Source organism: Homarus americanus, unplaced genomic scaffold, assembly GCF_018991925.1.
Source record: "Homarus americanus isolate GMGI-L3 unplaced genomic scaffold, GMGI_Hamer_2.0 scaffold7626, whole genome shotgun sequence".
In the NCBI taxonomy this organism is placed as follows: domain Eukaryota; kingdom Metazoa; phylum Arthropoda; class Malacostraca; order Decapoda; family Nephropidae; genus Homarus; species Homarus americanus.
Window position 1 is genome coordinate 14,190,608 of NW_024718273.1, and position 27,233 is coordinate 14,217,840.

Here is a 27,233-nt window from a genome sequence, read left to right on the forward strand (position 1 = left end):
GGTGACAGTATAAGAAATAACAATGATGGTGAAAATAATAGAAATGGTGATAACAGTAGCAGTAGTAGTAGTAGGTACCAGAAAATTTGAAGAAAAAAAAAGTAGCTTTAGCGCAGGAGGTGGGCGCCTCGAACTGGTTAACTACGTCACCGATAAGGGCAAATGGTTTCAGTCTTAATAAACCAGAATTTACAGATGCCATTGCTCTAAGGTACGGTCGGCCAGTAGAAGGTTTGCCCTCCCAATGCGTGTGTGGCTCTTCCTATGATGGCGATCACGCCATGGTGTGCAAGAAGGGGGGCTTCATATGCATGAGGCATGACGAGGTAAGGGACCTCACAGCAAATATGTTGAAGGAAATCTGCCGGGATGTCATGGTAGAACCGACCCTCCTTCCATTGGATGGTGAGATCTTCCAACACAGGACTTCAAACACATCTAACGAAGCCCGTGTGGACGTCAGTGCTCGAGGATTCTGGACGCGGGGACAGCGAGCTTTTTTCGACATCAGGATTTTTTATCCCATGGCCGCATGTCACCGTAACCTAGCTCTCGATGCTGCACATAGGAGGAACGAGAACGACAAGAGAAGGGCGTATGGGGAGAGAATTCAAAACGTTGATCAAGGCAGCTTCACTCCTCTAGTGTTCACAACCTCTGGTGGGATGGGACCAAGTGCAAGATGTTTCTACGCCAGACTCGCGGAGGTGATCGCCGAACAGAAGCAGCAGCCCAGAAGTTATGTTACAGCCTGGATGAGATGTCGACTGTCTTTCTCTTTCCTTCGGTCGGCTTTGCTCTGCCTCAGGGGAACGAGAGCTTCTGCCCCAACCCCGACAACTGCTGCAGATATTGACTATGAGGCTACAGTCACTGAATGCCGCATAGATCTGCGGCTCAACTAATTTAACACAGATAGGATAGCTACTTATGTATTAGGATATTTAATATTAAGGTAATTAAATGGTGGCGAAGGTGTGGCTATTGGATGCCACGTTTAAGAAAAAAAAATAGTAGTAGTAGTAGTAATAAGATGTGTGGCTATTGGGGGAGGATGAAGGCCACGTTAAAAAAATAGTAGTAGTAGTTGTAGTAGTAATAGTAATAAGAATAATTTCGTGCTGTGTAAAACCTGGACTTGGTCGAGTTATTCCGGTAAACTAGAATTCACACAGGTAGAAAAATAGGTCAGCATAAATTAGACTAGAGCAAGAGAGGCTATAAAAATACCTGTACGCTATTTTACCTCCCAAGATGTAAGAGCTGAGGTAATGAGAACTGTCGTCACTATAATACTTGTTACCTGTTGTTCTTCTTCTACTTGTTCATTGTGTTCTCTCTGATGTATCACCTGTTCTTTATTACCTACCTGTGCTCTTTGGTTTTTCTTATCATCTTCCCAATTGTTCTTCTCTGTAACTATTATCTGGTTTTACCTATCAACCTCTCTCCTACCTACCACCTTCCCCACCACCTACCACATCCCCCACCTAACCACCACCTACCACCTTTCCCCACCTACAACCTTACCCCCCACCTACCACATCCCCCACCTAACCCCTCTCCCACCTACCTACCACCTTCATCAACCTACCACCTCCCCCACCTGCAACCCTACCCTCCACCTACCCTCCTCTCCCCACCTATTACCTCCCCTCCACCTACCACCTACCCTCCCAATCTAATCTACCAAACTAAAAAAAAAAAATCTTTAAAACCATCAAAGCTGCACAGCGATAATTCACCCTAAAGCGATTATGCAGTCTGGTGGTAAAGAGTTTGGTGATATTAAGAGCAGATTTTGTTTGGCCCAAAGACGTAAATTATTATACTATAGCCAGTAAGTGTAGGTTGTGGTGGAGGTAGTGTGTGGTGGAGGTAGTGTGTGGTGGAGGTAGTGTGTGTGGTGGAGGTAGTGTGTGTGGTGAGGCAGTGTGGTGGTAGGTAGTGTAGGGGCAGTAGTGTGGTGAGGCAGTGAGTGGTGGAGGTAGTGAGTGGTAGAGGTAGTGAGAGGTGGAGGTAGTGTGTGGTGGAGGTAGTGAGTGGTGGAGGCAGTAATGTAATGTGTCTCGTGTGTAGTGAAATTAGTGAAAGAAAAATGTGTATTGGACAGGATGTATTAACATGTGGCCCGCCCGTTCGTCCATCCGTCTGTCTGTTCGTCCGTCCGTCCGTCCGTCCGTCCGTCCTTCCGTCCTTCCTTTGATCTCACTGTAATTAAACTCACCGCACTACATCTGTACACACAATTAATGATCCCTATTAATTTAGGTGTGTGGTTGTTGGGTAGTTGAGCCATTACAGTGACGTCTCTTAATTGGTATTTCTTCTAGTTGTCACTGAACCTTTACAATCTGTATTTTCTTCCTTATTTAATGCTTAAATATTATTGTATGTGTTTGTTTTTTATGTTTACTATTTTTTTATTGTTTGAAGTTATTTTTATTTAGGTTAATGCAAAAGTTGATGGAATGAAGAGAAAACACAGCCTTTTCCTTCATTTGTTGTCGTTCAGTGAAGAGTCATTCATTCACCCTAACACATTATATATATCCTCCACTTTACATCTGTTCTCTTCTTATATTCCTTTACATATTTCTTTCCATCATTCCTTTAAACAATTTCATTCTTCCATTTCATTCCCCTCATTTCTCCCTCACAATTGTTCTATTCCTCCTCGTGTCTTGTTCCCTTTCATAGTTCCTTTTCTTCATCCCTTATCTTGTTCCGCCGTCGTGTTTTTTCAAGAGCCGCTGTAGTGTTTCCAGGAGGATAGGCTCGAGTGTTCACTGAGACCAACTCCCATCCCGGAACAGTTTCTTTATGATGAGATGTTTGGAACGCTCTAGTTACAGTGGTTGAGTTAGAGTCCCTGGGCGAAGGTCTCTAGGAGGGAAGATATGGGTTGTGGGAATGATGGTTGGGTGAACGATGCTCTATATATATTTTATTTATTTTGTTTTTAAGTAGAAGAGTTTTAACCCCATGAGGATTGTGATTTAACCCCCTTGAGGATGATGACTTAACACCTTGAGAACGATGACTTAACGTCCTCAAGGGAATGAAGTTATTATCCTCAGGGGGGGGTTAAGTCATCATCCTCAAGGGGGTTAAGTCATCGTCCTCAAGGGGGTTAAGTCATCGTCCTCAAGGGGGTTAAGTCATCGTCCTCAAGGGGGTGAAGTTATTATCCTCAGGGGGGTTAAGTCATCGTCCTCAAGGGGGTTAAGTCATCATCCTCAAGGGGTTTAAGTCATCGTCCTCAAGGGTTAAGTTGTCATCCTCAAGGGGTTAAGTCATCGTCCTGGGGGTTAAGTCATCATCCTGAAAGGGGTTAAGTCATCATCCTCAGGGGGGTTAAGTCATCATCTTCAAGGGGGTTAAGTCATGATCCTGAAAGGGGTTAAATCATCATCCTCAAGGGGGTTAAGTCATCATCCTCAAAGAGGTCATGTCATCGTCTTCTAAAAAGTTAAATCATCGTCCTCAAGGGGGTTAAGTTGTCATCCTCAAGGGGGTTAAGTCATCGTCCTCAAGGGAGTTAAGTCATCATCCTCAAAGAGGTCATGTCATCGTCTTCTAAAAAGTTAAATCATCGTCCTCAAGAGGTTAAGCCATCATCCTCAAGAAAGTTAAGTCATCGTCTTCAAGGGTGTTAAAACAAAACACACATGACCCACTTTACCAAACACTGAATCAGGAAGTTTTGGCGAGTCATGTCTGTTTTACTGAGCAATACGTAATGTTGTAAATTTTCTTGTTTGCCCTCGCTCTTAACTACAGCGACTCAGGGATGGTTGTTTACATACTGGCTGTTTGCATACTGGTTGCTTACATATTAGTTGTTTACATACTGGTTGTTTACATACTGGTTGTTTACATACTGGTTGTTTACATACTGGTTGTTTACATACTGGTTGTTTACATATTAGTTGCTTACATACTTGTTGTTTACATATTAGTTGCTTACATACTGGTTGTTTACATCCTGGTTGTTTACGTACGTCTTAATGTAAATGTAAATGTTGCCATAAACTCAGACGCAATACTCTGATTTATTTTTATCGAGTATTGTTAAAATATCTTGAACATTTCTGTAAATGTCTGTCTTGAGCATTACTGTAAATGTCTTGAGCATTACTGTAAATATCTTGAGCATTGCTGTAAATGTCTTGAGCATTACTGTAAATGTTTTGAGCATTACTGTAAATGTCTTGAGCATTACCGTAAATATCTTGAGCATTACTGTATATATCTTGAGCATTACTGTAAATGTCTTGAGCATTACTGTAAATGTCTTGAGCATTACTGTAAATGTCTTGAGCATTACTGTAAATGTCTTGAGCATTACTGTAAATATCTTGAGCATAACTGTAAATATCTTGAGCATTGCAATAAATGTTTTGAACACTTAGCTGGTTTAACTTTAGCTGTAAATATTTTAACTTAGACTGTAAAACATCTTCAAGTGCCGGCCTGTTTTAAGCGCTTCCATCACCGCTGTTAAGTGTTAGAGAAATTTTCACAAACTTTGACTGGGAGAACTACAGCGTGGGAGAGAAGCTTTTATGTCGTGTTACAAGTCGCCTGACAAAATTCCCTGATCACTTAAGGCAGGAATTCTTAACCTGGGGTCCATGGATGGGCTTCAGGGGGTCCGTGAAGGTCAGATAAAAATTTTACATTTATATTCACTATATTTTTATGTTAAGTTGTTCAATTTTTGTCAATATTTACCAGATGTTATGTATGTATTTTTTGGTTACTGAAGAAAACCAGTAAATCTGTAGGGTGGCGTGGGATGCTGCTGTACACGGTCAGGTAACATACAGTCGTCATCGTCGTCAGAGTGTTTACTTTATTCAGACTTTGTGTATGTCATACACTGTATGAGGCAATGAATTTTCAATAAAATAAAGTATATTCATCACATGCAAAGTTGTGTTTATGTGCTTATGTGCATTTTTCTAGGGAGGGGGTCCATAGCTTTCACCAGAGTCTCAAAGGGGTCCGTGACTCGAAAAGGTTAAGAACCACTGACTTAAGGTAATATGTGGCATCATCAGCCTTTCACACACACACACACACTCACACACACACACACACACACACACACACACACACACACACACACACACACACACACACACACACACACACACACACACACACACACACACACGTATGTATAAAAGAAGATATTCAATTATCTTTTATTAATTCTGATTTTTTATTTATTATAGTTTTTCTCGTTTTTTTATATATCAATTATAGTCAAAAATAAAACACCGGTCACCAGTTATAATACAGTCACTTATATGACCGGGAAATAAATGACCGGATAATGCCAAGTGTCTAGAGAATTTTGACCGTATTTGTTCTTTTTTTTTTGCGCAGCCGAATGAACTTATGCCTGTCTGTCTATCCGTCTGTCTGTTTGTCTGTCCGTCCGTCCGTTCGTTCGTCCGTTCGTTCGTCTGTCTGTCTGTCTGTTTCTGTCTGTCTGTTTCTGTCTGTCTGTGTCTGTCTGTCTGTTTGTCTGTCTGTGATCAAATGTTTACAAGCCCAGTCAACTTTTCCGTTAGGCAATTTGGCAGCCATTTTATTTCATATAATTCCCGTCAACAACGTCACTAGGTTAAGTTAGGTTAGGTTATATTAGGTTAGGTTAGATTAGGTTAGGTTAGATTTACGTTAAGTTAGCTAATATAGGTTTGACCATCACCTCTTTCGACTGATGATATCGTATATGGATATATCGGGTGTTCGACATTATACACACGCGGCATCCTTAAGGAAATAAACATTGAGGAAGTGGATTTCTCATAACCAAGGAAGAGAAAATCGAGTTTAAGAACGACGGTATTCCACAAGACGAATGGAATAAGTTGGCGGAAGTTTCGTATCCAATATAAACAACTTTCTAAAGGAGAGTCGGGGAGAGTGAGTCTTCCATTTGATAACTTATGAAAGGACTTATGACACTGAGGACGCATATATCTCTCTCTCACATGACTCTTCAAAGGAGAGAGGAGTGAGAGAACAAAGAGAAAGAGAGAGAGAAGTGATCAAATAGGGGAAATAATGAGAGAACGAGAAGAGATAGATGAGTGCGAAACAAGGAGAGAGATAAGGTAGATTGAGGGAATATGGAGAGAGAGAGAGAGAGAGAGAGAGAGGAACATATACTCACTCTCCTCAGCCAAAACTGTGAGTCGAGAAGTTTTGGGTCAGGTAAGTTTAGTCAGGGAATACCAACACCATTAGGAAATTCAATTTTGTTTTGGTCCCTCCTAAGTTGTGAATAGAGAGAGGAGTTTGGTACAACCTGACGTGTAATAATAATAATAATAATAATAATAATAATAATAATAATAATAATTAACGGTTTATTGAAAGAGCATGGTAGCCGGAAGGATGAAAATATACAGTTACATAATTGGGGAATGGGTCACTTGATTGACAAATAATACACAGTACAAGTAGCATAAGTGATACAAATATGATATATAATAACTAGGTGGGGAAAAGGTTATAGTAAGGGGCATTTCAACGTAGTAACAGTGCAAGAAGGTAAGATTGGCTGGGAGTGAACACACTGGTTGATTACGAGTTGTTGATAACCTTTGTAATGGTTGGGACTGGGCTGTTCTTATAGCGATCAGTAAGTGCTCGTATGGGCTGGATGCGGTTGTGGTGTCGAACAGCAATTCTCGGACGAGGGATCTTGGGTGGAAGTAGGAACTGGCGTCGAGGATGGTGCAGATGAGGTCGTGGTGATGATCAGAGAGAGCCGAGAGGGTCAGCGTGTTCAGCGCTTCTTGATATGTGGAGTAGGAAGGGGAGAGAATAATCTTGTATGCCCTCTGCACTTTTTCTAGGTGTGTGTGTGTGTGATTGCACCCTTCCCACTATAATTACCCTCCCCATCATCTCTATCCCCCTACTACCCTCCCCACTCCCACCACCCTCCCCACTCTCCCCACCACCCAGTTTCATTCGTTATCTCTCCCCTGACCCATACACTCCCCTCAACGCCTCCTGACAACACCCAATAATCTAATACTGTAATATAGAGAGGTAGGGTGGGAGTCAGTGATTGAGATTGTGTGTCTACAGGACGAACAAAGGAGACAAGGGGCAGGTGAGTAAGACAATCCTGGAGAAAAAAATACCTGTTGACCGATAATGGAATATAGAGAGGTGTGAGGTGATATTGTTAGAGGAGGAGACGATACTGAGGGAGAGATGAGGGAAGAATGAGAAAGAGGTAAACAAACAGAGAGAGAGAGGTAGCCAGACAATAAGAGACAGAAAGAGATGGAAAATACATAGAGGTTAACAGAGAGAGAGAGAGAGAGAGAGAGAGGTAGCCAGACAGTAAGAGACAGACAGAGATGGGAAATACATAGAGGTTAACAGAGAGAGAGAGAGAGAGAGAGAGAGAGAGAGGTAGCCAGACAGTAAGAGACAGACAGAGATGGAAAATACATAGAGGTTAAAGAGAGAGAGAGAGAGAGAGAGGTAGCCAGACAGTAAGAGACAGACAGAGATGGAAAATACATAGAGGTTAACAGAGAGAGAGAGAGAGAGAGAGAGAGAGAGATTGACAAGGTTGAAATAAAGATGACACTGAAAGAAAGAATTGGAAAGTGGAAGATTAAAAGTGACTAAATGAAATAAAAAGAAACACAGACATTGAGAAAAGATGAAAAGATGATGACAATAATGATAGTAATAATAATAAGTATAACGAAATAACCTTAATAATATAATAACAACTAAAATGTAAAATAATAAAAATAATCATCTTTTCTTATCAACTTGAGACATGAGGTAACTTTATCTGTTCTCATTAAGGTGAATTGGCAAGTGGGTCAACCTGGATGTTATTAAATTGTCGTATAATATCAACTTTTCCAAATTAAATCGTACGCCATAAGACTTTAATCAATTGGATCTGAAGTCAGGAGGCAACACGAGAATTTATCAAGGTTGTCAAATGCTGAAGTCGGATCTAATTTAGGAAGGAGAAATCCTGGTAAGTTTTCCGACAAGATTTACGGAGATTTGGACCAGCGATGTTTAGTGTTTTGAGTATGATGATTTAACCCCTTACCCATGAGTACAAGTGAAGTTGTATCTTGAGATATCTTAAACCCCTTGAGTACGATGACTCTCCTCCCCTCCGAGTACAATGAATTAGTTATTTGTGATATTTTAACCCCTTGAGTAAGATGACTTAACCCCTTGAGTACAGTGAAGTTGTTCCTCGAGAGATTTTAACCCCTTGAAAATAATTACTGAATCCACACTTCCTCACATTCTCAACTAACACACAGTATACAAAGTGACTCTCAAACACCCATAAGTGTAGATTGTAATTGGAAAGTGCCAATACAACAAGTAGAAATACCCTACACACACACACACACACTACACACACACACACACACACACCACAATAACACACCACACACACACACACATCACACACTCACACACAACACACCACACACACACACACACACACACACACACACACCACACACACACTACAATAACACACACCACAATACACACACACACACACACACACACACCATACACACACACACACACCACACACCACACACACACACACACACACACACACACCCACACACACCCACACACACCACACACACACACACACACACACACACACACACACACACACACACACACACACACACATCACAACAACATCATCATCAGATCATCCACATTACTGCGCCAACAAAGGCTTCAAAACAACGCCCTATGTGAGTATACCTCGCTGGCTGTGGTCGGTGCATCAGAGGGTGAACCAGGACAAAACACTTCCACGTATCTTTAAAGAGAAAGAAGAAGATAATAATAATCTCCCTGACGTGGTTCTCCTTTACCCTCCTTTGTTAATTTCCTGGACTTAATTACATCGCGAGGGAGGAGGGGGAGAGAAGAGGGGAAGGAGATAGCAAAGGGGAGGAGGAGGGGAAGGGGGAGAAGAGAGGGGAGGGGGGGGTAATATGTTTCACGTGGACATTTTTAACCTTTGGCCTATACACATGCCTCCTCCTCCTTCCTTGATAAATGACAGTCAATCCCCGTGTCTTTAGAGCTCAGTTCGGGGCTTCAGATTCATAATGGGAGCACTTCAGGGGGCTCACCTGTCTTGTGTTCAGACCCTATAATGATTTAATTAGAATCAACATCACTAAGATGAATACAGGTAAGGGTGCAAGTACAGGTAAGGGTGCAAGTACAGGTGCAGGTACAGGTAAGGGTACAGGTACAGGTAAGGGTACAGGTACAGGTAAGGGTACAGGTACAGGTAAGGGTGCAGGTACAGAAAAGGATGCAGGTGCAGGTACAGGTAGGGGTACAGGTAAGGGTGCAGGTACAGGTAAGGGTACAGGTAAGGGTACAAGTAAGGGTGTAGGTACAGGTAAGGGTGCAGTTTCAGGTAAGGGTGCAGGTACAAGGTAAGGGTACAGGTACAGGTAAGGGTGCCAGGTACAGGTAAGGGTGCAAGTACAAGGTTTCATTTTGTTGATGACTCATGTCATCCCGGGAGGTGAATGGGGATAGACGACATCAAGAGAGGAGAGGAGAGGAGAGGAGAGAGGAGGTGGGTATGAAGAAAGGGAGGGGAGGGTATCGAAGGAGGGAGGGGAGGGACTCGAGGTAGGGAGGGGAGGCACTCAAAGGAAGGAGGGAGGGGGGAAGGGGTATTGAGAGCTCAGGTTAAACTAGGCCGTGTTTGTCCTTTGCTCTGCCTCGCGGTAATCTGTTTACCCTGACGATCGGTGTCACAGCTATGTCCTTGAGGTGTTGTGGTACAGGTGTGGGGTGTTGTGGTACAGGTGTGGGGTGTTGTAGTACAGGTGTGGGGTGTTGTAGTACAGGTGTGGGGTGTAGTAGTACAGGTGTCAAGTGATACTATACAGACGAGTGGGAGAGTCAGTGAATCTCAGGAGCAAAACAAAAGTGAGTCAGAATAAACAAAACACGAGCCAAGACGAGCACAGCAAGTCAAGACACGAGACAAGACGAGCACAGCAAGTCAAGACACGAGACAAGACGAGCACAGCAAGTCAAGACACGAGACAAGATGAGCACAGTAAGTCAAGACACGAGCCAAGACGAGCACAGCAAGTCAAGACACGAGCCAAGACGAGCACAGTAAGTCAAGACACGAGTCAAGACGAGCACAGCAAGTCAAGACACGAGCCAAGACGAGCACAGCAAGTCAAGACACGAGACAAGACGAGCACAGCAAGTCAAGACACGAGACAAGACGAGCACAGCAAGTCAAGACACGAGATAAGACGAGCACAGCAAGTCAAGACACGAGACAAGACGAGCACAGCGTCAAGACACGAGCCAAGACGAGCACAGCAAGTCAAGACACGAGACAAGACGAGCACAGTAAGTCAAGACACGAGCTAAGACGAGTACAGTAAGTCAAGACACGAGACAAGACGAGCACAGTAAGTCAAGACACAAGACGAGCACAGCAAGTCAAGACACGAGACAAGACGAGCACAGCAAGTCAAGACACGAGACAAGACGAGCACAGCAAGTCAAGACACGAGCCAAGACGAACAGGCAAGTCAAGACATGAGACAAGATGAGCACAGTAAGAGACACGAGACAAGACGAGCACAGTGTCAACACGAGCTAAGACGAGCACAGTAAGTCAAGACACGAGCCAAGACGAGCACAGCAAGTCAAGACACGAGCAGCACAGCAAGTCAAGACACGAGCAGACGAGCAGCAAGTCAAGACACGAGACAAGACGAGCACAGTAAGTAAGACGAGCCAAGACGAGCACAGCAAGTCAAGACACGAGCCAAGACGAGCACAGCAAGTCAAGACACGAGCCAAGACGAGCACAGCAAGTCAAGACACGAGCCAAGACGAGCACAGCAAGTCAAGACACGAGACAAGACGAGCACAGCAACAAGACACGAGACAAGACGAGCACAGCAAGTCAAGACACGAGACAAGACGAGCACAGCAAGCCAAGACCATCCTGCAACCTCCTAAGATCATCCTGCAGGAGACTGAAGATCAACTCTGCCCTGAGGATCTCTGGGAAAGCCTCATGGGGGGAGGGGGGGACGACTACCTGCTGTCAGGTAAGGCTTAGAGAACCACGGGTAATATTAGCAAGGTCGGAACGTCGTGAGGGGGTGAGGGGGGTTGAGGAGGGGTGGAGGAGGGGGTCAGGTGAGAAGGGAGGAGGGGGTGAGGGGGCAGGTGGAGTGGAGGAGGGGATGAGGGGGGGTCAGTAAGAGGAGGGAGGGGTGAGGGGGCCAGTGAGAGGGAGGAGGGGGTGAGGAGGGTCAGTGAGAGGAGGAGGGGGTGAGGGGGCTGTGAGAGGGAGGGAGGGGTGAGGGGGGTCAGTGGGGAGTGGAGGAGGGGTGAGGGGGTCAGTGAGAGGGAGGAGGGATGAGGGGGTCAGTGGGAGAGGGGAGGGGTCAGAGAGGGAGGAGGGGGGAGGGGAGGCTGGGGAGAGGGAGGAGAGGGTGAGGGGGTCAGTGAGAGGGAGAGAGGGTGAGGGGGGTCAGGAGAGTGGGGAGGAGGGGGTGAGGGGAGGCCAGAGAGGAGGAGGGGTGAGGGGAGGTCTGGGTGAGGAGGGGAGGAGGGGGTGAGGGAGGCTGGGGTGAGAGGGAGGAGGGGGGAGGGGGGGGTGTGAGAGTGGAGGAGGGGGTGAGGGGGTCAGGAGAGTGGAGGAGAGGGTGAGGGGGTCAGTGAGAGGGAGGAGGGGGGTGAGGGAGGTGTCAGGAGAGGGAGGAGGGGGTGAGGGGAGGTAGGTGAGGGGGGTCGTGAGAGTGGAGGAGGGGTGGGGAGGGCTGGGGTGGAGAGGGAGGAGGGGTGAGGGGGGTTAGTGAATGGAGGAGAGATGAGTAGACTTGGATAGTAATGATAGGTAATAGGTGATGGACGGTAGAGGGATAGACGAAGGAAAGGGAGTAGAGGACTAGAGGACTAGGGAGGGCAGACTGGTATATTCATTCCAGTAGAGATTTTGCTTCCATAATTTCACTTTTGTTATAATTTCTCAGTGTAAACAAAATAATATGTTTAGTGTTCCATTATTGCTGGTAGGGAATTCCTAATGGATACAGATGCCTGGATACTGGTGACCTGCTCTTGTGGTGTGGTGGAGAAGATAAATACAGTAATGGTGTTTGTCAGGAAGAATGTCTGAAGGACCTCTAGTATGTTAAGCATTTGGTCGGATGGTGATGATGGTAATGGTGATAGTGGTGATGGTGGTGACTGGTTATGGTGAGGGTGATAGTGATGGAACTTTCAAATACTCACTAAATATATTTAATTAGTTATACACTCTTCATGTTCAGGTAACGTCATTCAGTGTTTTAGGTTTATTATCATTTCTAAATACACGAAAGACGTTCACACAACACTTCACATAAGTCATTACATCCACGATTGAACCATTAATGTTTTAGGGTTAACTTTGAAACATCTCACATCAACAGAATCTTATCAACCTTCATCAACTGCTTCTTTTTCATTATTTCTCAGAATGTTTATAAAAAAAATTAGTTAAGATGATTTAAAGGAAAATGCTATCAAGATCATGAGTTTAGCTGATGGTGTCGAGGAGTTTGTCGATAATGATGATTTTGTGTATGTATGTATGTATGTATGTATGTATGTATGTATGTATGTATGTATGTGTGTGTGTGTGTGTGTGTGTGTGTGTGTGTGTGTGTGTGTGTGTGTTATATCACTTCAGGGAATAAATTTACCAGAGGAAATGCATGGAAAGCGAAATTACCGAGAGTGAAAATACTGGAAACCAAATAAACAAGAGTGAATTTTCCTGGAAACTTAGGGAGAGTAAGAGAGGTCAACGAGCTGCTGGAAGGGTCATTGGAGGTCAAAATGAGTTGGTCGGGGAGGAAGCTTGGTGAGAGGGGAGAATGTACTGCGTGGAGGACTAAGAGGGGTGAAGGGGAGCTGGGGAGAGTAATATGCCTCAGGTGTTGGGAGAGGGGGGTGTTGGGAGAGGGTGTTGGGTGGGAGGGGGTGGTGTTGGGAGAGGGCGTGAGGGTGTGGGTGTTGGGAGGGGAATGAGGGGTGTGGTGTCGGGTGAGGGAGTGAGGGGTGTGGTGTCGGGTGAGGGAGTGAGGGTGTGGTGTTGGGAGTGAGAGTGACAGCACTGTTGGGTGAATCTACAAACCACTGGCATGAAAGAGAAAATGAACTTATTTATCAACGGGTAAAGTGAAGCCAGGACGAGTATGGGAGAGACACAGGAACACTGAAATTCACTCACTTCTGGAGGAAGGAGGTGTGGTGGTGGTGGCTGGTAACATGGTGGTGATGGCGTGGTGATAGTGGCTGGAGATGTGGTGATAATGGTGGTAGAGGTGGAGGTGTAGTGGTGGTGGTGGTGGTGAAAGGAGGTGTGGTAGAGATGGTGGTGGTGATGGTGGTAGAGGTGTCGTAGTGGAGGTGTGTGGTGGTGGTGGTGGTGGTGGTGGTGGTGGAAGGAGGTGTGGTAGGGATGTAGGTGTGGTGGTGATGGTGGTAGAGGTGTACTGCAAGGTTTCATGGCCAGGTAAATCCCAGGAGCCTTGAGCACCATTGAGAGCCCTCCTCTCCTTCTCTCTGTCCCTCTCTCCCTCTTCCCTTTTTCCTTCTCCCTTCTCTATCCCCTCCGTTTCTCCTCCTCTTCCTCTCGCAAATCCTTCTCCTCCTTTTCTCCTCTTTCCTCGTCTCTCCTTCCCTCCCCCCTCCCCTCCCTCCCCCTCCTCCCCATCCACTTCCAAGCTGAACTCAAAAGTTTCCCGCAGTAAATTGGCCCTCATAACTAACGATGTATAAACACACTTGACCTATCTGGTTGACGGACGGAATCCCCAAAGGTCACATAACTATTTCTTAGCTCTACCTTAAATCGCTACTTTTATTATGTGTCACTTAAAGGTGAAAATAGTAAAGTAGCGAATCACTGATAAGAATCTGTTTGTTTATTATCGTCTCACTGGGTTAAGTAAAGGTTTGTATGCCAGGTACTGTAGGTAATCTTAGTGTGTGTGTGTGTGTGTGTGTGTGTGTGTGTGTGTGTTTGTTGGTGTTTTTTTTTATTTGTTGTAGGTTGAGTCTGTTTTATATATCGTATAACTAATATCTTAATGAACTATGACAAGAATATGAAAAAAACAGCTTCTTGTTTTTAATTATTTATCAGTTTCTTAAACATTTTAGTCAACGCGATTAAATTTTCACTTTCCCAGACTGACGAGTTTACAAGGGAAGCTCACACGTGTGCCTAAGTATATGACCCGTAAATACTGGCCCCTGTCTCTACCATGTTGCACCCACCATCATCCCTACACCACCACCACCACCACCACCACCACCCCACCACCACCAACACTACCTTCACACTACCACCACCCCGCCTACCTTCACCACTACCACCACTACAACCTTCACCACAACCACTACCAACAACCACAATACCCCACCATCAACCACCACCTTCAGCCATTATGTTTATTAAGCCGGATTTAAACTAATTCAAACTTACACACGTTACCGGCTTTGTGTGGGCTGCCTCTAGACCAGTGGTTCTCAACCAGGAATTCAGGTTTTCGGAAACTGATTCGGGGCAAGAGATGCAAATCAATCACAGAATTTTGGTTGATGTGATTCCTACCCAAAAGTGGCAGAAAGAGCTATCCGTGCATTGCTTCCGTTTGTGTCGACATATCTTTGTGAGTCAGGCTTTTCAACTCTGTTGCAAATTAAAACAAGCAACGTAGTAGATTAGAGGTAAATGACCTGTGTTGTGCCCTTTCAACACTCCTCGCGTATCCCAAATTGGCGAAGAAAAAACAATCACAGGTTTCTCATTGACTGTAATCTTCATCTGAATAAAATTAATTAGAAATTTACAATATCCTGGTATTCTATTGAACTTTTTGTTTATTGCATTATGCTTCAGTTTGGTCTGTTAAGTAATTCATATAAATATAAAAAAACTATTTTACTTTTATTCAAGTTTTATAAATCCATCAACATTTTCAATGGCATTTAATTTGTAAAACTCCACTATAAAATAATCCATATAAAATTGTAAATGTATATGTACTAATATGGAAAAAATAAAGGTTTTCAGTATTATATGCATATTATTTGGAATGCACTTTTTGAGGCAGACAATCTTGGAAAAAGAAGAGTGACATTCTGACATATGGTGAAAGGGGTGCATGGGGCAAACAAGGTTGAGAACCACTGCTCTAGACACTTCCCTCTTTGCATGAATGTGACCTGAGATAATTTTTACCATTACAGTAATTAGATTTCAGCTCCTCACAAAATTATCATACATCAGATTTGTCGACTTGAAAAATACATAACGATGGGAAGGATTTCAGACTGTATTTAAAACTCTGTAATGTGGTAATTGATTTAGATATATATATATATAAAATGTAGTTCGAGGTCATAGTAAAAGTCTTGTAAAATTGTTTATATGGACAATGGGGGGGAGGATGTCAACGCCCCGCCTACTAGATCTACAGCCAATCATCTCGCTGAAAATCGACATCACAATCAACTTCGACCAATTGGATTTAGCCTGACTGTGATGAAGGGCCGTGCTGAAATATATAAATTTACCAATATTCTGCCTTTGACAATAAACAAATTAAGTATAAATTTTGTTTTGCGAATACGTTTTGTGTGTGTGTGTGTGTGTGTAGAGCAACATTTTGAAACTCTTCACCTTCATCATAATCTCATTCACCCTCCTCCTCCTCCCTCCCCCTCCCTGCCCTCCTCTCCTCCCTTCTCCCTCCCCCTCCCTCCCTCCCGCTCCTCCCTCCTCCTCCCCTAGCCCCTACAAGTTACCCCTAACACACACATCCTGTAGGCGACTCACTACACATAAACCGGATCATAAAAAAAAAAACGTAATTTACCTCAATGAAACTTTTCTACCTCCTCAAGCTTTCGTAATTAAGCTTTAGTATACCGTTGTTATTTGTCCGGTTTTTTTTTCTTCAGCTTTTGTACTGTTAGGGGAAATTAAAGAAAAAAAATAACGTACGTATTGTTGATGATCAATTAGCTCAGGTAACGGAAAATTTCTGGTATTTTTGGGGGGATCTCCATTACAAACGTGAAGGCGAAGTTCAATGGATTTTTTCTTCTCTGGTAAACAATATTTTGACGGTTTCTCGCTTCTCAGTCTCGCCAGTGTCATATTTATTTATACGCAACAGGTGAGATACGCAACAGGTGAGATACGCAACAGGTGAGATACGCAACAGGTGAATACGCAACGGTGAGATACGCAACAGGTGAGATACGCAACAGGTTGAGAAGCATAGATAATTGTCTAAGAAGCGTCGGTGAGGCGTATTGTGTGATGAATTTACTGGCAGGTTTTTTGGAGAGAGTAGGCCATAGTTAGTGAAGCTTAAGCCAGAGACCAATTTAGCCTTAGTAAGGGTGATTAGTGACCCACAGAAGGAGGCGTAGAATTGAATGTTTAATATCAAGGTTAGCTGTGGTTAGATTAGGTTAGGTTAGGTTAGGTTAGGTTAGGTTAGGTTAGGTTAGGTTACCCTGTATCTGCAATACTAAATGGTTATTGTGTACATGACCACTGCCACACATATTCGACTCTATCAAAAACCAATTGAGAACCAGCCTGGAACACCACCAATAACTGTTATATATATTTTAGGATGAACACAGTCGACCCTCCCTTCAAAACGTGACGACATCCACCACTGAATATTAATACCTTTTTTAATACAGAACACCTTTGATGTTATTTATTATCAAACTAACTATTCAGTATCGTGTATAATGTGATCGTTTGTTAAAAAAAAAAGGCTATTTGGTATGTCTGTATGTCTCAGTGTATGTATTAGTTCAGGTTAAAAGGCATTGAATATGAAACACGGTGTAACTTTTCTCCTCTGTCGCTGCCAGGTGGGTGTATACGTGTGTTTGTTTAAGCTGATAATATGGTCGTGTCTGTGTGTATATTTCTAGTTGTTGTCTTGATCATTCTCCTGTCACTCTTTCTTTAGACAGAAAAATCAGGTTGGTAAATTAAAAAGACAGTTATTTACTTGTCCCGTCCATAATGTATCCAGATCTCTGAACATGTTATCGGTGTTAAGTGTCGTTGTGTCTCCAGCTTTCTGTGATATATATAAATACATGAAGATATTCCAACTGACACGTATCTCACAGGTCAGGTGATACATGTATATAGCGTTGTTGACCTTTGTACTTGGTTGGTAGTATAAATAATCCCAGGTAGAGTTAAAAACCTGTCAGATATTTTAACGTGAAATTGGATCCCATACTAAGACTTCGGTACTACGCTCAACGGCCTTCACTTCCCCAAATTATAAACTTAGGTACCCATTTACAGCTGGGTGAACTCGGTACACATAATACCTTATAGGTACTAAAAAAACCTATAATTCCAGAGGAGTTTTAACCTTATGTCTTACTTAATGTAACTTATAAGTATTGGAAATAAATAAAATAGCATCTATAATTCCAGTTGATGTCATTGATAAGATAAAATCAATACAGTTCATGTGAGGGTTAAAAGAACATGAATAATTCCGGTTTATATCAAGGATGAGATAAAAGAACATTCATATTTCCAGTTCATATCAGGAATGAGAGAATATAAATCCAGTTCATGTAAGAGATAAGATAAAAAAACTATTATTCCAGGTCACAATTCACGTCAGAGAGCCACTGGTTACATATCGCGGCTCTCCTACGACCTAATGAACGTCACATTACATAGAGAGGTGAAGGAAAGACGACCCTATTTCCTTGGCAATTAAGAGAGTACTGTGGGCGTGAAGTGTGGGTCGTTCAATGTATTAATCTCTCTCTCTCTCTCTCTTTCAATTAACCTCAGAATCCGTCTTGTCTGTCTTATCGTGGTCTCAGGTCACAACATAGGTCCTTTCCATACACCACTAAATATTACCCGTCTCTCGTTACAGGACTGATTATGGAGGCGGTGAAGACGAGGCTGACGAAGAGGGTGATGACAGAAGCCGAAGCCGCAGATACACAGCTACAAACAGCGAACTGGAAAAACTCGATCAACTGTTTCGTTTTGGTGACCGCGAACAATACGACCGTCGCCAAACTCCCTCCTATTTCGCGGGTAAGTTCCATATAAATTTTTCTATACTGTATTATGTATAAAATGGGTGTATTAATGTATAGAATTGTATAACGAAGATCATATAACTTGTCATCCATCTAGGTATATTCTCCTGTCATCCATTCTAACCCTTGACCTCATCCAACCCTGAAATCATCCAGTGTAATCTTATCCATTTCTCTTGTCTCTATATAATTATTAAGTAATTTATTGTCTCTTTCTCACTTCCCCTTTCACTTGTTTTTTTTTTCGGTTTCATTTAGTTTTTATTTATCTTCGTTTTAATCGTGTTTGTTCCTTTCCCCTTCTTGTTTCTTATTGTTCTCCTATTTCTCTTTTAATTTCTCCTTTATCCGCATTACTACTTCCTTCATTCTAAACTACCATTTCTTATTTATTTCCTCCTTATTATTTAGAGTTCATCAATCTATTATCTTCTCTTTTATTATTCTTTTATGTTTGTTTGTGGTTTTATTTATTTTCATATTCTATTTCTTCTCTTTTATCAAACTTTCTTTTAGACGTATTTGTTCAGTGACTGTCTTTTTTATTTTTGAATTTTATCCACCTCCCCGTCACTCTCTCTCTCTCTCTCTCTCTCTCTCTCTCTCTCTCTCTCTCTCTCTCTCTCTCTCTCTCAGGGAAGCTTTCAGTACAATTACTCTTAAACAGACTCTAGGTACAGTCCCCTTCACTAGTGCGTTTACAGGAGCATGTCAGGTTTTGTGCAGTGTGGCACTCTTAAAATAAATATCTCAATGTAATGATTTGTGGAATGTTGATAATGACGAGCCCTTGTAAACGCAGAAGTGAAGGAGATTCTACCTATATCACTGAGAAAGACATAAATGTTCTTCACAATGATCAGTCTTTATTACTACTGATTGTTAAGTTTCTGTTTATTACACGTTCTAAAATATAATAATTGGTTATGGTTCTCGAATAAAAAAAAATTACCCTATATAAGTCAGTAATAATAATAATAATAATAATAATAATAATAATAATAATAAGTTTGATGATGATGATGATGAATAAATAAATAAATAAATAAATAAATAAATAAATAAATACCCAGACTTTCATATTTCTCGCTTCACGTGACCGCCTTAAGAGTAATCTTGGCCATTCGTCTCTGGCTGGTGGTAAAAGTGGTAGCCAATCCGACAGACGTGTGACAGAAATGAAGGGAATGTCGAGACAAAATCAGGAGGTGAAGGAGACGTGAGGTAGAGGAAGCTTGAGGATTTACGACCATTTGTACCAGCTGAGAGGTCTTTTCTGTGGTGGTGATGAGGGCGTGTAGTGGTGATGAGGGGGTGTGGTGGTGATGAAGGGGTTTGGTGATGAGGTGGAGACAGAGCGATGATCAAGTGGATAGAGTGTGGTGGATCAGGTGGAACAAAGAAAGAGTTAGACAATATGACAAACCAAACCAAGAATTCTGAAAACAAAACAATACTCATGAGTTGGTAACACTGCCTTTCTAGTATTGCCAGACAGTGGTCGTTGCTAAGGCCGTCAGACCCAGAGGTACAGAAATTTGTGTTGTTGACTGTGTATGTAGAATTTAAATTGGAAAATATGCATCTGAGAATAACGCAGAGACGGAGAGAATGAATGAGACACAGAATGAGTAACAGGGAGAGACAGAGAGAGGGAATGAGTGAAAGGGGAAGACAGAGAGAGAATGGAATGAGAGACAGGCAAAATGGGTAATGGCGAGAGATATAAAGGGGAAATGAGTGAAAGAGGAAGAGAGAGAATGAAAGATAATGAACGAGAGAGAGAGAGAATGAGTTAAAGGGGGAAAGAAAGATAGAGAATGACTGAAAGGGGGAGAAGGAAAGAGAGAGAATGGGTGAAAGAGAGAGAGAGAGAATGAGGAAAGACAGAGAGAGAGAGAGAATGAATGAGAGAGAGAGAGAGAGAGAGAGAGACACCTCATGAATAATTAAAGTATATCCTCGAGGTGTTGATTCAGTAATAGACAAGGTGATAGTTGAGACTGATGGTGATGAGGAGTGATGAGGGGTGGTGGTGGTGATGAGGGGTGATGGTGGTGATGAGGGATGGTGGTGGTGGTGGTGGTGAGGGTGGTAGTGGTGATGAGGGATGGTGGTGGTGATGAGGGATGGTGGTGGTGATGAGGGATGGTGGTGGTGGTGGTGATGAGGTGGTGGTGGTGGTGGTGGTGGTGATTAGGGGTGGTGGTGGTGGTGTTGATGAGGTGATGGTGGTGATGAGGGGTTGGTGGTGGTGAGGGTGGTGGTGGTGGTGAGGGTGGTGGTGGTGGTGAGGTGGTGGTGGTGATGAGGGATGGTGGTGGTGATGAGGGATGGTGGTGGTGGTGATGATGGGGGTGGTGGTGGTGATTAGGGTGGTGGTGGTGGTGTTGTGATGAGGGGTGATGGTGGTGATGAGGGTGGTGGTGGTGGTGAGGGTGGTAGTGGTGATGAGGGATGGTGGTGGTGATGAGGGATGGTGGTGGTGATGAGGATGGGTGGTGGTGGTGATGATGAGGTGGTGGTGGTGATGAGGGGTGGTGGTGGCGATGAGGCATGGTGGTGGTGGTGATGAGGGTGTGGTGGTGGTGGTGGTGATTAGGGTTGGTGGTGGTGGTGTTGATGAGGGGTGATGGTGGTGATGGGGGTGGTGGTGATGAGGTGGTGGTGGTGGTGATGAGGGGTGGTGATGATTAGGGTGGTGGTGGTGGTGGTGATGAGGGAGGATGGTGAAGATTAGGGGTGGTGGTGGTGGTGGTGGTGATTAGGGGTGGTGGTGTTGATGAGGGTTGATGGTGGTGATGAGGGTGGTGGTGATGAGGAGGTGTGGTGGTGGTGATTAGGGGTGGGGGTGATGATTAGGGTGGTTGGTGGTGGTGGTGATGAGGGAGGATGGTGAAGATTAGGGGTGGTGGTGGTGATGAGGTGGTGGTGATTAGGGGCGGAGGGGTGATAAAGGGGTGGTAAGGTAAGGGATAGTGAGGCGAAGATACGTGAAGTGACGGGTAGCGAGGAGAGTAATAGTAGTGAAGTGAGAGGTGAGGTGAGGTGAGGTGAGGTGTAACTAGTGGTGATGTGAAAGGAAACACTTCACAGGTACAACCACTAATACCCTTAATGACGAACCATAAATGAATAACAACAGGTGTGAAAGGTGGTGGTCAGTGCATCAGGTTACCAGGAAAATATGTAAATAGAATGATGGCGATAGAATGAAAGAAAGAAAGAAAGAAGGGAAGAGACAGACAGACAGACAGACAGTAATCGTATGGACTAGAAGAGATGAAAGGAGTTATTGTAACTTATATGTAGGGGGAAAAAAGGTGAAGAGAAAATTGATGATAAAGATAAGGAGGGAGAGGAACAGAACGGAACTGAATAATTAAAGAGGAAAGGAAATAAGGAGAGTTGATGTAGTTGACAGGTTACTTCAATCAAGAACGTTAAGTTGAGACACGTGGAAGGCTTAAGTGAGGATAAGATGGTTGATGGAGCCTTAAAAGTTGACGAAGAGAAATAATGACCTATTTCACCTGCAGATTAATTACTCTGACACTGAACTAACCTAACCTAACCTAACCTAACCTAACCTAACCTAAATCCCAAGGTAACGTTTAATCAACAGGTGAAATAAGCTTGGGGGGGTTGGGGTGCTAATCTTCAGGTGACCCGGAATAATCATGTTTTAATCAAGGAAGAGAAACACTTGAATAAAAATGGAGATGAATTTTCTAAGAAGAGAAAGTGGAATTGAGAGAGAATTAAGATAAATGAGGAAGATGGAGATTACAATGAGTTAGGAGTTAGTTAATAATGACACCCACACTCTAGTCCAGGGGTTTTATAATTACCTGTTTTATAGAGTTGTAACTGTTGATTGTTGTGAGGACAGTCTTTAGTGGCAGAGATTTTGTTGAAATACATTGTTACGTGTGTTGATTTTCTTTGTGGTAACTATATTATATGTATTTATGTGCAGGTGGTGGGTCGATATGCTCCGAAATGTTAAGTTTGACAAGTGACAGCTCTCATATACCAAAATTTATTTTCCATGGTCTCATATTGTTTCCCACAAAGTATGCACAGATAGTTGTTTTAGCTACTGTACAATACATAGTTATCCATGGAAAGATAAAGTTGTGCTCGTATGAGAGAGGTGAGTGTTCTCTGCCCTCTGACCTGTGTTGGTCTAAGTGCTCTCGTCTATTTTAAGGAGCACCGTTTCTTGGAAGGAACATGAAATCGGCATATTGTCACAACATTTAGGCCTGTATATTCAACAACTGCTGACCCTGTGTGAGCGAGGGTTACACAGGGAACTCGACAAGAGTGTCACAACACTTACATCTGTCTATTAAGAGTTGAGACACAACAACCTCTGGTCCTGTGTGAGTTTATTGTTGTTTGTAATACCTTCACAATGGTCCCAGAACAAAGGGATGTTGTGCTCTTGCTACCCAACCCAACCCAACCCAACCCAACCCAACCCAACCCAACCTTGTCTACAACTGATCTCTTCCCCGATACAATACACAGCGAAACCCCTACATACGTGTACATGCCTGCACACACGTGTACTCTCAGGTTTACGTACACTCAGGTGTTCGGACCTGTTAACAACGGGTACAAATCTGAATGTTTACAGAGCGCGGACCGTAGTGTGGTGGCCATCTTGCCCCTCCTCTCTCTTTTTCCATCTCTCTCACAAATTGAACAGGGTTTTTCAGGCAATTCGTTGACAGGCGGGAAAAAATATGAAAGTTAGAGAAGCTTTCTGTGCCTCTCTCCCCTCCAGGTGGCTTGTGAACTGTGATTTATTTTTCTATTTTCCTCGTAGAAAACTGCAATATAAGAGAATGGATGCTATTTCAGTTGTCTACCCTCCCATGTCTCTCTCTCTCTCTCTCTCTCTCTCTCTCCACTATATAAAAAACACAAGGTTTGAGTCAGAATAATAATGGGTTCCTTCTCCCATTTCCTCCGATTAATGAGGTTTCTGTCACCCTCGACCCACCCCATGCATAAAGTAGAAGGTAGACCATACATACATACATACATACATACATACATACATACATACATACATACATACATAGGAAACACAAACGCTACTTCCCATCCCACTAACACTCCCTATCTTCCCTACACCCCTACAATTCTACTCCTATATCACCACCATTCTCCCCTCCCCCCACCATCCCATCCTCTCCCCCCATCCCCCATTATTCTCTTACATTCCCAGTCCCTCCCCATCATCCCCTTTCCTCCCCATCATACCCCTCCCCCCTCTGTATCCCAACCCCTTACCATCCCCTCCCCCATCCACCACTATTCTCCTACATCCCCACCATCCCCTTCCCCCCACCATCCCCTCCCCCCACCACCATCCCTTCCCCCCACCATCCCCTCCCCCCACCCATGTGACGTGAAGGATTGATGTTGTTTTAGTTGTAAATTCTGTTGTTGATTTTAAGAGAGAAAGATGGGAAGGTTATTATACAGTACCGCCGACTAAATGGACCTATTTACTTCAAAGAGCTAATGGGAGGTGGGGTGGGGTGGGGTGGGGTGGGGTGGGGTGGAGTGGGGTGGGGTGGGGTGGCTGTGTGCGTTTATGAAGTGTAATACGGGTGGGTGTGTTCAGCTGTTGTCCAAATTTAAAGAAAAGAATAAATTAGAAATTGTCTGAAATGAAGAGACGATAACAACTTTGATCACCATTATTCAGCGAAGATTAATTATAAATACCAGGGTTTTTTTTTATCCAGATATGAGTTTAATTACAGCTGAAGGAATAAATTACAGTATCTGATACAGTCTCATTACAAGTGGTGCTTTAACTTGTGTGTCAGAGGGAATACCTGTACTGGATACCTTAAAACTGATTTATCTTCTTATTTATATTAATTTTTATGGTGATTTAACTTGTATATAAAATAATGTATATGAAACTATATAAATAAGTCATATGATGCGTAATGACTGAGGAGCCCTGATGTAACTATTCCTTGATATTATTTAAAAGTAATTAGCTCAATCATATACAAGTAGTAGTAATGACAGCTGTTTGATCGTTAGTTAAAGAGGTTTTTTATTTTTTTTATTTTTTTTCTATTTATTATTATTATTTTTTTTTTTTAATTATGACTTGATGTACGGGACAGATGAAGCATAAGGACACAGACATAACCTCTTGCTCCTAGACAGACATGGTTAGGTTAGGTTAGGTCGGTCCCCAACATTGTAGTGAGGAAAAAGTTGAACCTGACACCAAGAGAGGAGGTGGGCGTCTCTCTGTCTGTTTACTCACGTCAGATCCAATCTCCAACCACTCGTCCCCTTGAGGCCAACACAGAGAAGCAGTGACAAGCAAACAAGACCATTTTTTTTTTTTTTTAGTTTCAAAGCAATTTTTTTCGAACCCATTGAAGCTGAAACCCGAACCCTTGAATACACGATTGTTTTTCCCATTGTAAAATAGAGTAAAACAGACAAACGTTGGATTATTTTTTCTCTTGCATTGTATGTTTGTTTATCAAGTACATTATCTACACGTATGTTAACTATATGCCTTTAAATGTGTGACAGTAAAGGCGAACTTGTCTTCCGCTGCGCCAAGGTCGAGGGCCACATCTCGATACCATGCTAACAAAAACACGTAATCATAGAACTCATCTCAGATCTAATTCTGATAAATCCACGCACTAAAATAACTTAAATTCCATCATTATTTATTCAACTTATCATGTTAATAACTCCTAGACGGACGGACACAAAAACATGCATGTGTGATCCTATCCTGCGAGCACAATGCATATAGACACTTCATCTTGTGTATGTTTTTAGTGGTCGGTGTACCGCCTGGGGGGAGAGACGTGGCGCAGTGTTTGTCTTGATTCTTAATGTTTACACTGGTGGAGGAGAGCCGCCGAGTGTACGAGTTGTGGAAAAATAATATATATATATCTCTCTCTCTCTCTCTCTCTCTCTCTCTCTCTCTCTCTCTCTCTCTCTCTCTCTCTCTCTCTCTCTCTCTCTCTCTCTCTCTCTCTCTCAGAGTTTGGAAGGAGTAATTTACCATGTGAATATTTCGAGAATCTTGTGTGGGTATTTTTACGCGGTTTAACGAGGCCCCATTAACTGATCTTCCGGACTCTTAGCTGAATTATTTTTGTTGAAATTAGTGAGTTTGGTGTAACATTATGTTAGGGTTGTGATAGGTGTGGTTATAGTTTGGTTAGGTTACGTTACGTTGAGTTATGCTGGGGTTAAGTTAGGTTATGTTAGTTTAAGTTATGTTTGGTTACATTAGGTTGTGTTGGGGTGAGGTTAGGTTAGGTTGGGGTTAGGTTAGATTACGTTATGCTATGCTACGGTAAAGTCAAGTAAGGTCAACTATGATAGGTTCCGGGTTAAGTTAATTCCATTTAGTTTCCGGGTTCAGTTAAGTTTGATAATTTCCCGGGGTAGATTAAGTTGATTCTAATTAGTTTTAGGGTTAGGTTAAGTTTGGTCAGTTTCCAGGTTATGTAAATATTGACTTATCTCCAGGTTAGATTATTTTAACATAGTCGGATTGCACTTAACCCCCCCCCTTCCCCTCCCACATAGTTAATCCCAGTGTTAAGGTTTAAATTTGGTTAGTTTCCAAGTTAAATCACATTGGTTAAGTTAATTTAGCAAAAGTACTTTAGGTTAAGTTTGGTTGAATTTTCCGAGAACAAAAAGACAAAGTGTTTAATATTTTGTTTTCAGTGGTTAGGTTAGGTTAGGTTAGGTTAGGTTAGGTTAGGTTAGGTTAGGTTAGGTTGAATTGGCCTGGGCATTTATAACAGATTACAATGGTGAGCTTCGGTTCTAGAAATGAAATGTGGCGTGTAGGAAGGGAGGGAGGGATGGAGGCAAGGAAACGGGGGGAGGAGGGTGGGAGGGAGGAAGCAAGCAAGGAAAGGAGGAGGAGAGAAGGAAGAGAAAGAAGGGAGGAAGGTGAGAGGAGGGAAGGAAGAGAAGAGAAGGAGGAAGGAGTGTGATGGGAGGATGGAGGAAGGAATGATGGAGGAAGGAAGTAAGGAGAGAGAGGAGGAGAGGAGGGAGTGAAGGAAGGAGGAGGGAGAGAGGGAGGGAGGGAGAGGGGGAGTGAAGGAAGGAGGAGTGAAGGAAGGAGGAGAGAGGGGAAGGAAGGAGGAGGTAGGTAGGTAGGTAAAGGGAAGGCTTGTTTTATGGTCAGTATTTTTGGGTGAGAGTGTACTCGTGTTTGTGTTTTTAAAGGGGTGTTCTGTTTACTGTGTGTGTGTGTGTGTGTGTGTGTGTGTGTGTGTGTGAGGTTTTTGTTTTATTTTGTGTGTGTGTGTGTGTGTGTGTGTGTGGAAGGATATTTGTTTGTTTGTTGAGCATTTATAAAGGTTTTTATGTACGCCTGTTTGTGTATCTTGTGTTTGTGTGTTTCTCAGGGTATTTGTGAGGGGCTTTATGTGTATATGTTTGTTTTTGTTATGTGTGTGTGTTTTTGTTTATGTGAGCGTTGTTACAATATATATACTGACTTTAAAAAAAAAACTCTAAGCGAAAAATATCCAAAAGTCCAACAAAACTTAAAAAAAAAAAAATATCAAAATAAGAACACCCAAATAAGTCCAACGAAAAGGTCACTTCCGCCTCTCAAAGGTCTAGTGAAAATAGATGTTCAGAAAAACAACAACAACGTTCCCGCTCCCCACCAAAAAAAGTCCAGTGTCGTATGTGTGTGTGTGTGTCGTGTGTGTGTGTGTGTGTGTGTCGTGTGTGTGTGTGTGTGTGTCGACCCAGAAGATCTAACGGGAACAGTTTTACGCTGCGACGACACACACGATTCAATTCCGTCGACGCTCTCAAAAGTCAACCAGAATCCTTCACCATGCATAGTCCCAGATTTTATTTGGGTCACGTCATTTATACTTTATTCTCACGTCATTTATAGTTTATTTTGTATTGTTTATTATCTATGCTGAGTGTTTTGACAG

At 42.9% G+C, this 27,233-nt stretch overlaps 1 protein-coding gene across 1 annotated transcript in view; it reads left to right on the plus strand.

Moving 5' to 3' along the window:
* LOC121859424 (gamma-aminobutyric acid receptor subunit gamma-2-like) overlaps positions 1-27,233 on the plus strand; it is a gene marked incomplete in the record, with an annotated part of 138,498 nt that overhangs the window by 77,822 nt on the left and 33,443 nt on the right. The window contains 1 exon segment of the mRNA XM_042356223.1: positions 18,063-18,229. Within this exon segment, the coding sequence (XP_042212157.1) occupies positions 18,063-18,229 (167 nt within the window).